Source organism: Canis lupus, chromosome 4 (genome assembly GCF_048164855.1).
Source record: "Canis lupus baileyi chromosome 4, mCanLup2.hap1, whole genome shotgun sequence".
Taxonomy (NCBI): Eukaryota; Metazoa; Chordata; class Mammalia; order Carnivora; family Canidae; genus Canis; species Canis lupus.
The window spans coordinates 9049283-9061460 of NC_132841.1; the positions used below are offsets into that span (position 1 = coordinate 9049283).

Genomic DNA, 12178 nt, shown 5'->3' on the forward strand with positions numbered 1-12178 from the left:
CACTTTTTCTCTTCAGACTACTTCAGTTTGTATCCAACGTCTGCCACTTAGAGTCTCTGTGACCTTTGCAAGATTTTTATGCTCGTCGTAGTTCAGTTTTCTAAACTCTAAAATGGAGAGATTAATTGTACCTACCTGCTGAATTTGTTGTGAAGTCTAAATGAAATAATCTGTGCATGGCTTGCAGTAAATTCTTACTAAATGTTCACAGTCACCATCAAAAAGGGCCAATGCTATGTATTCTTAGGTTGTACTTTTTTTTTTTTTTGAGTAGGCTCCATGCCCAGCGTGGAGTACAATGTGAGAGCTCAAACTCAGGACTGTGAGATCAAGACCTGAGCCTGAGATTAAGAGTCGGACCCTTAACTGAGCCACCCAGGCGCCCCTAGGCAGTACATTTTAATAGGATAAATTTTCAGATAGTAAACCATTTCCCCTCATTCAAGGAAAATAGTACTTTGATAGCCCATAAAATTTTAGTTCTCTTAGCTTTGAATCAATGTTTTAAAATAATTCTGTTCAAAAGGAAAAATTTTTTTTTAAAGTTTCCTGGTTCAACTTCATACTGAATACATGTCTTCCAATGCCAGAAATGTCTTCAGATTCCAAAGAGGTATCACAAACCTCTTCCTTCCTTTTATTCTCAGAGTGAAAAACAAATTTATGGTGTTTCTTATCTTAAGAACATCCTCAATCATGTATATTTTCATATCAAAAAGGAAAAAATACTATTTTATTGTTTTGCTTATGTTTAAATATGCTTTTCCCAGTGGGAAATTGAAATATTTAAAGCTGGCATCTCAAAGAGATGGCAGATTAGGAACATACCTCAGAATTATGAAGGAGCAATTGCATTGTTTCTTTTCCAGGCAAATGCCTAGATTCTGGGCTGTCCTCTACCCCAAACCTTATAGGAATACAGAATCATGTCTGGGCCTGCTTCTCTTGGGAAAGGACAGGACAGCCAGGGAGTATCACTTCAATCTCTAATATATCTCATTTTAATTTTGCTTGATAGACTTTTATCATGCATTTCCTTATCCTTAGAACTGGTACATCTAACATAAATCTGTTGCAACAGTTTTGTCTTTTATAGATGTAATTTAGTCCATTTGGGCTTCTATTAAAACACACAAAAAAAAACAGATTGGGTAGTTTATAAACCACAGAAATTTATTTGTTCACAGTCCTGGAGGCTGAAAAGTCCAAGATCAAGGCAACCATGCCAGTCCCCTTCTAGTGAGGGGCTTCTTTCTGATTCATGGCTAATGACTTCCCACTGTGTCTTCACATGGTTAGAAGAGACTGGGATCCCTCCAGGCCTCTCTTCTAAGACACTAATCCTATTCCTGAAGGCTTCACCCTCATTACCTAAGCACCTCCCAAAGGCCCTTCCTGTTGCCATCATCTTTATGGATTAGAATCTCAACATATGAATCTGGGGGCCCCACATTCAGACCAAAGCAGTGTACTTTATAATATCTTCCATGTAAATCCTAGAATAAAGAAATGAACTTCTTAAAAGCTACTGTACTGTCACTTAAATGTTCGCTGTATTTGTAAACTTCAGACACTTGGTTTTTCTTAACTTCACTTTTTCAAATCACATCTGTCCTTCCAAGATAAGCTTAGGTCTTATATGTAGCTCAAAGCCTCGTTCCCTTATTTTATTTTATCCTACATGAATACTTCCTTTTCTCAGAATCCTTTTTGTTTATCATTTATGCTACTCAGTTCATTATTTGTTTTGTGTGTGCTTGCTTTTTTCTTTCCACTTAAGTCCTTTCAGATAGCTACTATAGCAGCCTTTGTTGTACTGTGATATGGTAGGAATGCCATGAATACTTTTTTTCCATTCTCTTTTTTTAAGTTTTTATTTAAATTCCTGTTAATGCATAAATAATTTTTAAAGCTGCCAGTGACATCTAGACTAATAAGGTGCTCAAGCAGCACTTCATGAGTAAAGCATGAGTGGTTAGTAGTTGCTTTACCAAGAAATTATTAGAAGATAAAGTGAATTTAATAAACGTATGAATAATAGTATGCTAGTTGCATACTAAAAGCAAACAAAACAGGAACAGCAACATCAGAGTCTTCTTTACACAAATGTATATAAAATGCATCAGGAAAACATAATTACCAATTAAGAAATAGAGCAAGAATATTATTTCAAAACTGGAAAAGCTGTGTTACATTTAAGGAACTCTAAATTTTGATGATGCAGATCATAGCTAAATATGAATACTGGTTGTAAACTTAGTAGCTGCCAGATTTCATGAGACTACACTTTTCTTTAAAGTTTTTATTTTAATTTATTAGTTAACATACAGGGTTACCTTAGTTTCAGATATAGTGATATTCAGCACTTCCATACATCACCCTGTGCTCCTCATAACAAGTGCCCTCCTTAAAGCCCATACCCAGAGAAATCCCTTTTTATGTTTTCTATAGTTCAAATGGAGAGGACCCTCAGTACAAACATCAGTTCCTAAATGCAGTGTCACTGTGTCATTAGGCCATTTAGTTATTTGAATAAACTCGTGACCCTTCCAAGCCTTTGCAGGTTTCCTACAGGGTTTTTCTTTCCCCAGAACCTCTAGGATGTGGCCCCTGGGTCTCAGATTTTCTGTTACAGTCTGCTTTTTTCTGGGTGTGCTTAGGCTCTGTCCTTCTCCTATAGCCTCTAATTGTTCGGGTGGAGGGGCTTATCTGCCTGTGTTCTGGGACTCTTAACTCCATCTTGCTTTCTTCTCAGTTATGTACCAGCCTGCAGAGAAGTGCTGCCACTAGTTGACGGTTGGGGCAGAATCTACTTGTTTTGTTTGGTCTCTTCTCAATTCACCACAGCCCTCCACCAGTCACCAACTCCGAGTACCTCCTCATAACCCAGTGCGCCAAGGAAGGTGGCTCAGAAGAGACTGGCACAGATCCCATACTGAGACATAATCTTCATGTCTGTGACTCTGTTCTGTTCTGCGGTGTCTGCTCATCACGACCATTGCCGAGAAACTCTTTTTCTTCCACAATGCATGTTATTAAAACTATTCCTTCATGTTGTATTCCCATTTTTGGAAAATGTTAACCCCATTTACTCCATTACATAGGGAGAAAAAGCCATCCTTTACTATTCTTATTCTTACTCTCCACTTCCAGTCCATTAGCAAATCACTTGGTTTTCTGCCTTCAGAATTACCCTACTTTGCCACCCTGGGCGGCCTCCTTTTGTTTCTCTCCTAGAAACTGCAGTAGCCAGTTAGCCACCTTCTTTCTGTTCAGTCTCACATAGCAGCTAATTGCGTAGATTCTGAAACCACATTGCCTGCATTTATACCTGGCCCTACTGTCACAGACATTGAGAACATTAATTAGCCTTTCTGAGCCTCAGTTTCCCTTTTTTTAAAGATTTAATTTAGTTATTTGAGAGAGAACATGAGCAGTAGGGGCGGGGCAGAGGGAGAAGCAGACTCCCCACTGAACAGGGAGCCCAATACGGGGCTTGATCCCAGGACCCTGAGATCATGACCTGAACTAAAGGCAGATGCTTAACCCACTGAGCCACCCACACGCCCCCGGGGCCTTGTTTCCTTAATAGTTAAATGAAGATGAGAATGATGATACTATTTTCCTCATACAGTTGTGTCAGATGAGTTAGTATACATAAATTACTTAGAAGAGTATGTGGCAAATATACAACATCCAATAAATCCTAGGTAGTGGGTGGTACTGAGGTTACATACTTGTTAGTTTTTATTCATACAGAATTGAAACTGACCTTAAAGCATTGATCAGATATATCTCCATTGGCTTCCTGTCACTTTTAGAATAGTATCCAGAGCCTTCACCATGGCTTGCTGAACCGCCATGGTTTGCCCTGGCACATTCCAGTCCAGCTGGCCTGTGATGGTTTTCCACTGGGTGCAGCCACTTCTGCCTTTGTTCTTATTTTTCCCTCAGCCAGGAATGCTGACCCCACAGATATTTGCACAACTTGCCACTCCCTTCATTGAAGTCTCTACTCACATCTTGATCACTATTCTAGAAATCATCTTCTTGGCATCCTCTTCAATTTTATGAGAAAATAACCACCTAACTGTATATTATACATGTTTCTTTATTGGTTATTTATTTCACCACATTAGGCTCCATAACAAATGAAAGCAAGGGACTGTTTTATTCGTCATTGTAGTTACTGCCCCTTTTTCCCCCCACCAAGGCCTTTCAGACACATAGTTGGTGCTCAGGAGGTGTTTGCTATAGGATGGATGGGGTGGGGTGGTGGAGTGGGGTGGGGTCGATGAACAAAGAAAAGTTTTCCCCTTTGTTCTTTGCATAAGAGATGTTCAAGTCACCAGACAGCTGGAGAGGCCTGAGTGAACTTTTTTGAGATGAGACTACTTTAGGGAAGAGTTCAGGTTGGGTTTTTCGTTTTGTTTGGTTTTGTTTTCATTCTTTTCCATGGGTAAGAATGTGTCATGTAATTTGCCATAATTGTCTTTATTAACAGATGGGCTTATTAACACTGTTAAATTGGTACTTTCTTATACTTCCTATTCCAGATCTGTTACATGTGCCTTTCCTTAGCAGCTAGTGACAGGGAAGTTGTTTGGGTTTATCTTTTGTCGAGCATTATTAAATCCACTAAACCTATGCTGTTCTGCCTGTTATTACAACTTCAAGTCCCAAGAGAAAGCATTTAATTCTATCTGGAATCAGGAAAAATAGAGACATAATAAATACTCACCAAAAATTCTGCTTCTGAAAGAGCAGTAGGTCCAGGGTGTCTATGAAAATGTCTTTTTTTTACTGAGCATTAAAGTTTAAAGTGCTTGCTAGACATTAATACTGATCGGCTGACTACAATACATGAAAAAATTGGAGAAATAAAAGATTTCAGGAATAAGTGGTAACCTTGACCATCTTTTTTGTTTTCTTCATAATTCTGAGGTTTTTTGCCTTTTAAATCACTCTTTCTAATTTCAGTTGATTATTATGTACTACAGTCCTAGAGCATGTGAGTTCTTTTGGTGCTTTTTATTTTGGATGTCTTTTCCACCTTCATGCTTAATACCCAGCAATCTTCTGAACTATATCTTGTTATAATCTGAGCAAAAAATGACTTTCTTTCTGGTTTGAAGAATTAGTCACATGCTAATTTGTCACTTAGCCTTCTTTTCTTTTTCTTTTCTTTTTTTTTCTTTTCTTTTTTTTTTTTAAATCATGGACATTAAATGTAATGTTTGGAGTTGGCCTTCTAAATTCAGAGACAGTGCCAGATCAGGTATTTGATTGACAATACTGTAGGTGTTCTGCAGTAAGCTCAGGGAGGATAGAAGTCTCCTTCTATCCTCAGAACAAAATTCACTTGATCTTGATGATCAGTATGAATAAAGATCCTGAAAGTGGGTCCTACAATCCTTCTGACCTCCAAATCTTCCATGTGGGTTCTTCCCTTCTCTGTGAAGCAGATATCACCAGGCCTTGGATTATTTACCAACCTGCCCTTGTATTCTTTATAAGTGCCAACATAGAATATATTTGCCTCTTCTTATCTACAAAATATGATTCTTATTTAGAAGAATTTAAGTGTGAGAGTAACCAAAAATCAGATTTCTTTTATAAGTTGTCTTGCCTTTTTATTCATAATGTGTATAGACTTTTACAATTATCATCATTATTATTACAGGCCATGGTTGCTTGTTATCCAGGCAATGGAACGGGTTATGTACGTCATGTTGATAATCCAAACGGAGATGGAAGATGTGTGACATGTATATATTATCTTAATAAAGACTGGGATGCCAAGGTATGCAACTTAATTGACCATTTATTTATTTTCCCACAGCTACTAAGACTCATACTCCTCTTAGGGAGACTGTCTTTAACACATGGAATAGTTAAAACTTATGTTTGTTTCAGTTTTGAGTATTAGAAGTGGATCTTTGTAAAGTAGAACATAATGTGTTTTAATAAGTGGATTCCCTTATTTTCAGATTCTGAGGCATGCTTCCAAAATTTAACTTTTTTTTGTTTGTTGTTGTTGTTGTTTTGTTTTGTTTTTTAAGTAAACTCTGCACTCAACGTGGGGCTCGAACTCACGACTCCGAGATCAAAAATCACATGCTCCACCGACTGAGCCAGCCAGGTGCCCCCCAGAATTTAACTATTAACAAAATGTATTTTGTTGAAATATATAACTTTTAGTAGCTTTTATAAAAAACACTTTGAGAATAATTGTTTCATAATGGCTTTTGAGAGAGATTATATGTAAATAATTATTGTGGATTATTTTCTACTTATTTCTTTTGGTAGAGATCTTCTCTGGCATTGGGTTATTGAATTGAATATTGGAGGCAGGATTCCTTCTTTTCCTGATTATGGAAAAAACTAGAAGTTTATCAATACTGACAAATCCTTTAAAGCCAATTAGGGTGTACAGTACGTTTAATTTTCTCTTGTTTTAAATGTTTATTTCCTTAATATTAGCCTGAGTTTCACTTGATTTTAAGTGATCGTAACCTCAAAAGTATGTCATACTTTCTTATTGCTTTGGAGGTTGTCTAAACTAATTTTTGGTTGATTTTTAGAAAACTTTATTTATTTTTATTGAAGTCTTCAAATAGAAAAGTGAACGCAATAAATAGCCCACTGGATTTTCACAGTGTGAACATACCTGTGTAGCCAGGGCAATTCTTAAAAATCAAATAATCTTTAAAACACTTCCCCCAGCACAAACATATATACCGAAATGAAAACCCAAAGTCTTAAATATGTAAAAACCTAGTCCTAAATCATACTTAAAACTTAGAATATGCTCCCAGTGCTCCAGTAGTCTTTCTGTGTCATATTGATTTAAAGATTCTATCAGAGTTAAAAAGAGAGGTAAGTTTTACCGCTAAGTAGGTTAAATAAATTTCAAAGCATTCTGTCAACAAGCATGGTTTTCTGTTACAGCTTTCAAAGTTTAAAATAGACACATAAATTTGGTCATTCACCTTGAGCCCAGTGCACAAAACAAATTGGTGTAACTTGAGTTAAAACTTAGACATTTAGGGATCCCTGGGTGGCGCAGTGGTTTAGCGCCTGCCTTTGGCCCAGGGCGGGATCCTGGAGACCCGGGATCGAATCCCACGTCGGGCTCCCGGTGCATGGAGCCTGCTTCTCCCTCTGCCTATGTCTCTGCCTCTCTCTCTCTCTCTCTATCTGTGACTATCATAAATAAATAAATATTAAAAAAAAAAACTTAGACATTTATTTTTTCCCAATCTTGAAAGCTAGAAATATATTTGAGTAATTCCTAACTTCTTTATATTATTATTAGTTTCTTTCTAGGCTGATCTTTTAATTTTGTTAGGACCTAACCAAGATTATTAATATATAGTTTTTGAATTAGTGCATAAGCAGAAAAAAGTCCTTAGTATTTTTGTATGTAGCCCTGAAAATTTCTTTGCAAGATTATACTGAACATGTACAGTGTGCCAGACGTCGTCTTGGATGCTAGAGATAGAGCAGAAATAGAAGTAGCCTTCATAGAGCCTGGGATCTAAAGGAGAGTACAGATCAGTAGATTAACAATGACAATTGCTTATGGCCAGTGTAGGGCAGGTTGCTATGGGACCACATGGAAGACTACCTAATTCAGGGGTCATGGAAGGTTTCCCAGAGGAAGATTGGAAGCTTCAATTATCTCTGTTAAATATTTTCAGCAGATCACTTGTGATATTCCCAGTGACTCCAGTCAGAGGTCAGGGGGAAGAAAAGAATGCGTTCTTGGTCACAGTCTAGAGATTCTTTAGATGTTTGCATGATTGCCGTGGGAATCAATCTGAACAGACCTGAGGAAGGTGGGCAAGGGTACAAGTAGCTTGAATTTAACTTAAGGATGAGCCTGATAAACAGCATATCTAACTACAGATTCTAGGTTCAACCTCCATGATGTCTTGATTAAATATTGAAGTTCCTTCAATTTAAGCATCTACCTGCTTAGGAGTTTAGTTCTTCAAGGGTAAAGAGTCCATCTAATCCTGAATAGAGATGGATGTGTATTTGGGTAAATATAAGTATCCTTTCTGAATGGAATCCAGTTGTATAAACAGGTAGCCATTAATGTCAGGCCCAGTCTGGAAAGGGAGAGGTACGATCTCTAATAATAATGACCACAGTGATGATGGTGGTGATGATAAGTGATGACACTTTCTACTGATAGAGTTGAATTCTTTAAATAAGAGGCATTAAACTTGTGATTGTCTTATTACTATTGAAGCTTAAAATACAATAAACCGTTTGACATACCTCACCATTTATAGTAATTTAGTCAGGGTGATTTGAAATGGACACATTTTTAAAGAGTAGGCTAATTAAGCACATCATAAGCATACCTAGATAAGAAATGTGTACTAGTTTTTTAAAACTTCCAGGTGTTATTTGGAGCATTTTGAATTCAGATAATACTCATCTGTTTCATCAGTATTTATAGAAATCCCCAAAACAAGAAATGAATTTTTTCTCATATTAGTGCATATACTTGGAATCTCAACTCCTCTTCATATCTTGTTAATTGAGGTATATCTATGAATACTCCAACTACGAATTTTGACTTTGACATGGTCTTTTTTTTCTCCCTAAATTTCATTGTGTATTGTTTTTGCTCTTATACTTACATATTTGGCTCTTTTCTGTAGGTAAGTGGAGGTATACTTCGAATTTTTCCAGAAGGCAAAGCCCAGTTTGCTGACATTGAACCCAAATTTGATAGACTGCTGTTTTTCTGGTCTGACCGTCGCAACCCTCATGAAGTACAACCAGCATATTCTACAAGGTAGTATTCCTTTTAAGAAAAAATTGGTAAAGAGTATAGTAGGAGAGGAGGGGATAGATAGGATATACTTGAGCATTTCTAGTGAGTATCTTACTGTTTTTTAGTTACCTTTATCATAACACTTCAGTCATAACTGTTTTAAGTTGAATAGTTGTATTTATTTATGATTTGTTCCCAGTTGGTACTAAATGTTTGTGACTTTGTGTAACCACTTCCATTTGGGGTAAGAAATGGAAGGATAGGCCTTCTCCTTTCCCCAGCCCTATCTCATTATTCTGTGCATCTCCATGTATAATCCATTCTGTGATTCTGTGAGAGACTCAAATGGGGGACAGATAGATTTGATAGAGAAAGAAAAGGGAGGAAAAAGAGGGAGAGGGATAATGTAGAAAAATTATACAAAACAAAAAAATAAGAGGCACCCGGAAAGTAGAAATGAAGAGGAAAAAGAGAGGTTGCCATGTGTGGGAGTTAATGTTCGAAAACTAACCCATTAGCTTTAATAATATATGAGCCTTATTATTACTCTTTTGGACACTTTCTACATTGAAATATTAAGACTCTTAAAATAGAAGATGTTGCAGACATTGTTATAAATGTTTGTAGAAAAATAGCACTATTTTGCAAATACCCTTTTTCATTATAGAAAGGACTGTGAATATTATGATAGTGAGTTACTGGCCTACAGTAGTTAGGTCTGGTTGAGAAGAGGCCTAGCCATAGATACACCAGGAGAAGAGCTTGCTTTTTCTGGTGGTGATAGGCACAGGCCAGCCCCGAGATGAGGTTCAAATTCCAAAGACTTTATAGTCACTTCTCCTTTTGCTTGCTTGCTTGCTTGCTTGCTTTCTTTCCTTTTTTTTAAATACGCAAGATGGGGCTCAAACTCAGGACCCCCAAGGTTAAGAGTCGCATGCTCTACTGACTGAGCCAGCCAGGTGCCCCTTCTTACTTGCTTCTTTCTGAACTGTGTTGCCTTTAACCCTAATTCACATAGTGAGTAGCAAGCGGAGTTGCTTGTGGCTAGAGATCCTAAGAATCCATAATTGGAAACCAGGGAGGGAATCCTGTCCCCGTCACATGATGTGCTATCCCCAAACCCCCATCTCTCCTCCTGGCATCCCAGTACCCATTTCTGCCACTACTGCTTCTTTAAAAGCGTTTCTGACCTAGAAACTGCTTCATAAACCTTCCCTTTAATGAAATCTTGAGTATGGCATGCTTGTATCATTTCTAAATAAATGACAAACATTTTTAGGTAGTAAATGCCAAATAGTTGTGAAGGATAGATGCTACAGGACTTGGAGGAGGGAGAAAGTGGTCTGAATTGAAATAGATGGAATAGATGAGCCAGGTGTCACAGTGAAGAGAAGGCTCAGAATGACCAGAAGCAAGGAGTGGTAGGACAGTGGTGGGGAAGCCATGAGTGAAAGGTCAAGATTGTTCAAGTTCAAGACTAATTATTAAGTAACTGAAAGTTTAGGGAATGGCCAAGGAGAGAAAATTAAATATCTGTGCACTTTTCCCATTCCCAAGGCCACCTGGGAAAATAGAAGAGGCTCTATGGTAAGCAGGGTGTGCTGGAGCTCTGGAAGGAGCAGAGTCTGGAAGTGAGGCTAGACTCTGACCTCAGCATTGTCACTTGGCAGCTAAGTGATCTGAGGGCCTCTCTTTCCTATTTCTCCAGAGTCCCAGACTCTGACTCTACTCTACCTCTGACTCCTTCCTTCAGGTACATTACATGATTCAGTTCTGTCACATTGACGGGCTCTTCACTCAGTGTGGCTTTTTCCCCCAAACCACCCCCCACCCTGGCCCCAGGGAACAGTGGCCAGAATCTGCAAGAGACTTTAACTAATTGTCATATTCTGCTAAGGAATTACCATTTATAGTGTGTTTTTATTTACTGTGGTATGTGTACACTTTCCCCATTACTGGTACCAGGAGGTGTAACTGTGGGCTTCACAGTATTTAATAAACTAGAGATTCTTTTATTTGTGGAACAAGCTGTACCAAATAAGTGAAATTTTCAGAGGAATGAAGTTTAGCTAAATAAACTTTAAATGTCAAAACCAGTGTAACTGTTTTGATAAAAGCCCTAAGAACTCTTAGCATCACTTAACTTTCTTGATGACTTCAGGTTATAAAATCATAAATATCCACCATTAGTCTTTGCTGTAAAACAGTGATGTCTTCAGAAGCTGCTGAAACTGTGAGCCCTCCCTTTCAAGCCCTTTTGCTTCTCTTTTCTTCTCAAGAACTTGCATTATGGATAGTGTGCTTTTTCTGTAAGGGCCATTCTTTTACCCTCTTATCATCTGTGTCTGACCTGCTGTGGCCTCACAAAACAGATAATCAAGTAGGTTCAGTAGGTATTAAGAAACTTTGCAACAACTTTGCAACAACTATTTTAGCTATTCCTGGTTCTCCGCCGTACTCTTGAGCATCGAGGCTACTGGAGAGGTGGGTTGTTTCTGAGCTCGTTTATCCTTGAGCTCGTTTATCCATTCAGTCAAAGCTTTATTTTGGCATTACACATTTTAATAGACCATTGCAAGAGCATACCACTTTTTTTTTTTCTCCAGTGTGATCATTCTTACCCTATTCTGAATTTTCTTTTAGGTACGCAATAACTGTTTGGTATTTTGATGCAGATGAGAGAGCACGAGCTAAAGTAAAATATCTAACAGGTAAACATTATTTGGGGCCAGGGTACACCGCAAGGAGAGTGCCCACAGTCACACGGTGCTGTCTGTAAGCACAGACACAGTCTTGAGTACCTCCACAAAGACTCGTTCCTTATTTTTGTCAGATTCCTCAGTTCCCTTTGTAAAAGAGGACTTCTCTCAAGCCATCTTCATTTTATCTTTAACCAACAAAATGGTCCAAAGATGAGGAAAGTTTGAGGCAAGAAACCTGAGAAAATTATTCAAATAGGAGCCAACTTTTTCTGTGATTACCCTTTGCAGTCACTAGCTGTCCCACTCTTGGTAACCCCCGTCTGGCTTCCTGTCATTCTCCCATTAGAAGGAAGTCAATAAATACCCTTTCCTTTTTAAACGTACATGAGCTAAAGAATATCCAGGTCTTCCACGTTGAATGTGGACGTGAAGAAAATGAATACAAAGAAGATGAATCAAAAAAAAAAAAAAAAACAAAGAAGATGAATCGAAATGCGGAAATTAGTAAGACAGGCGTGTAGAGTCCGTCCCTGCCAGCTAGTGGTGTCCGTAGATCAACACATTTGTACTAAATCTGAAGACCCTTCAGTATGCCAGCACCCCCACCCTCCACCCCACTAAACCCCACCACACACTGTCTCCTGAGAGCAGGGGGTCTGAGTTTTCCACTGGATGGACCACT

At 38.1% G+C, this 12178-nt stretch overlaps 1 protein-coding gene across 2 annotated transcripts in view; it reads left to right on the forward strand.

Annotated features, from left to right (window-relative positions):
• Window positions 1–12178, forward strand: part of EGLN1 (egl-9 family hypoxia inducible factor 1) — a 57364-nt gene that overhangs the window by 42174 nt on the left and 3012 nt on the right. The window contains exons 2-4 of one of the 2 annotated variants that reach the window (XM_072823084.1): window positions 5684–5803; window positions 8679–8815; window positions 11438–11505. In XM_072823084.1, the coding sequence (XP_072679185.1) occupies window positions 5684–5803; window positions 8679–8815; window positions 11438–11505 (325 nt within the window). The remainder of the gene's footprint in view (window positions 1–5683; window positions 5804–8678; window positions 8816–11437; window positions 11506–12178) is intronic. The other variant, XM_072823083.1, reaches the window with a different exon arrangement.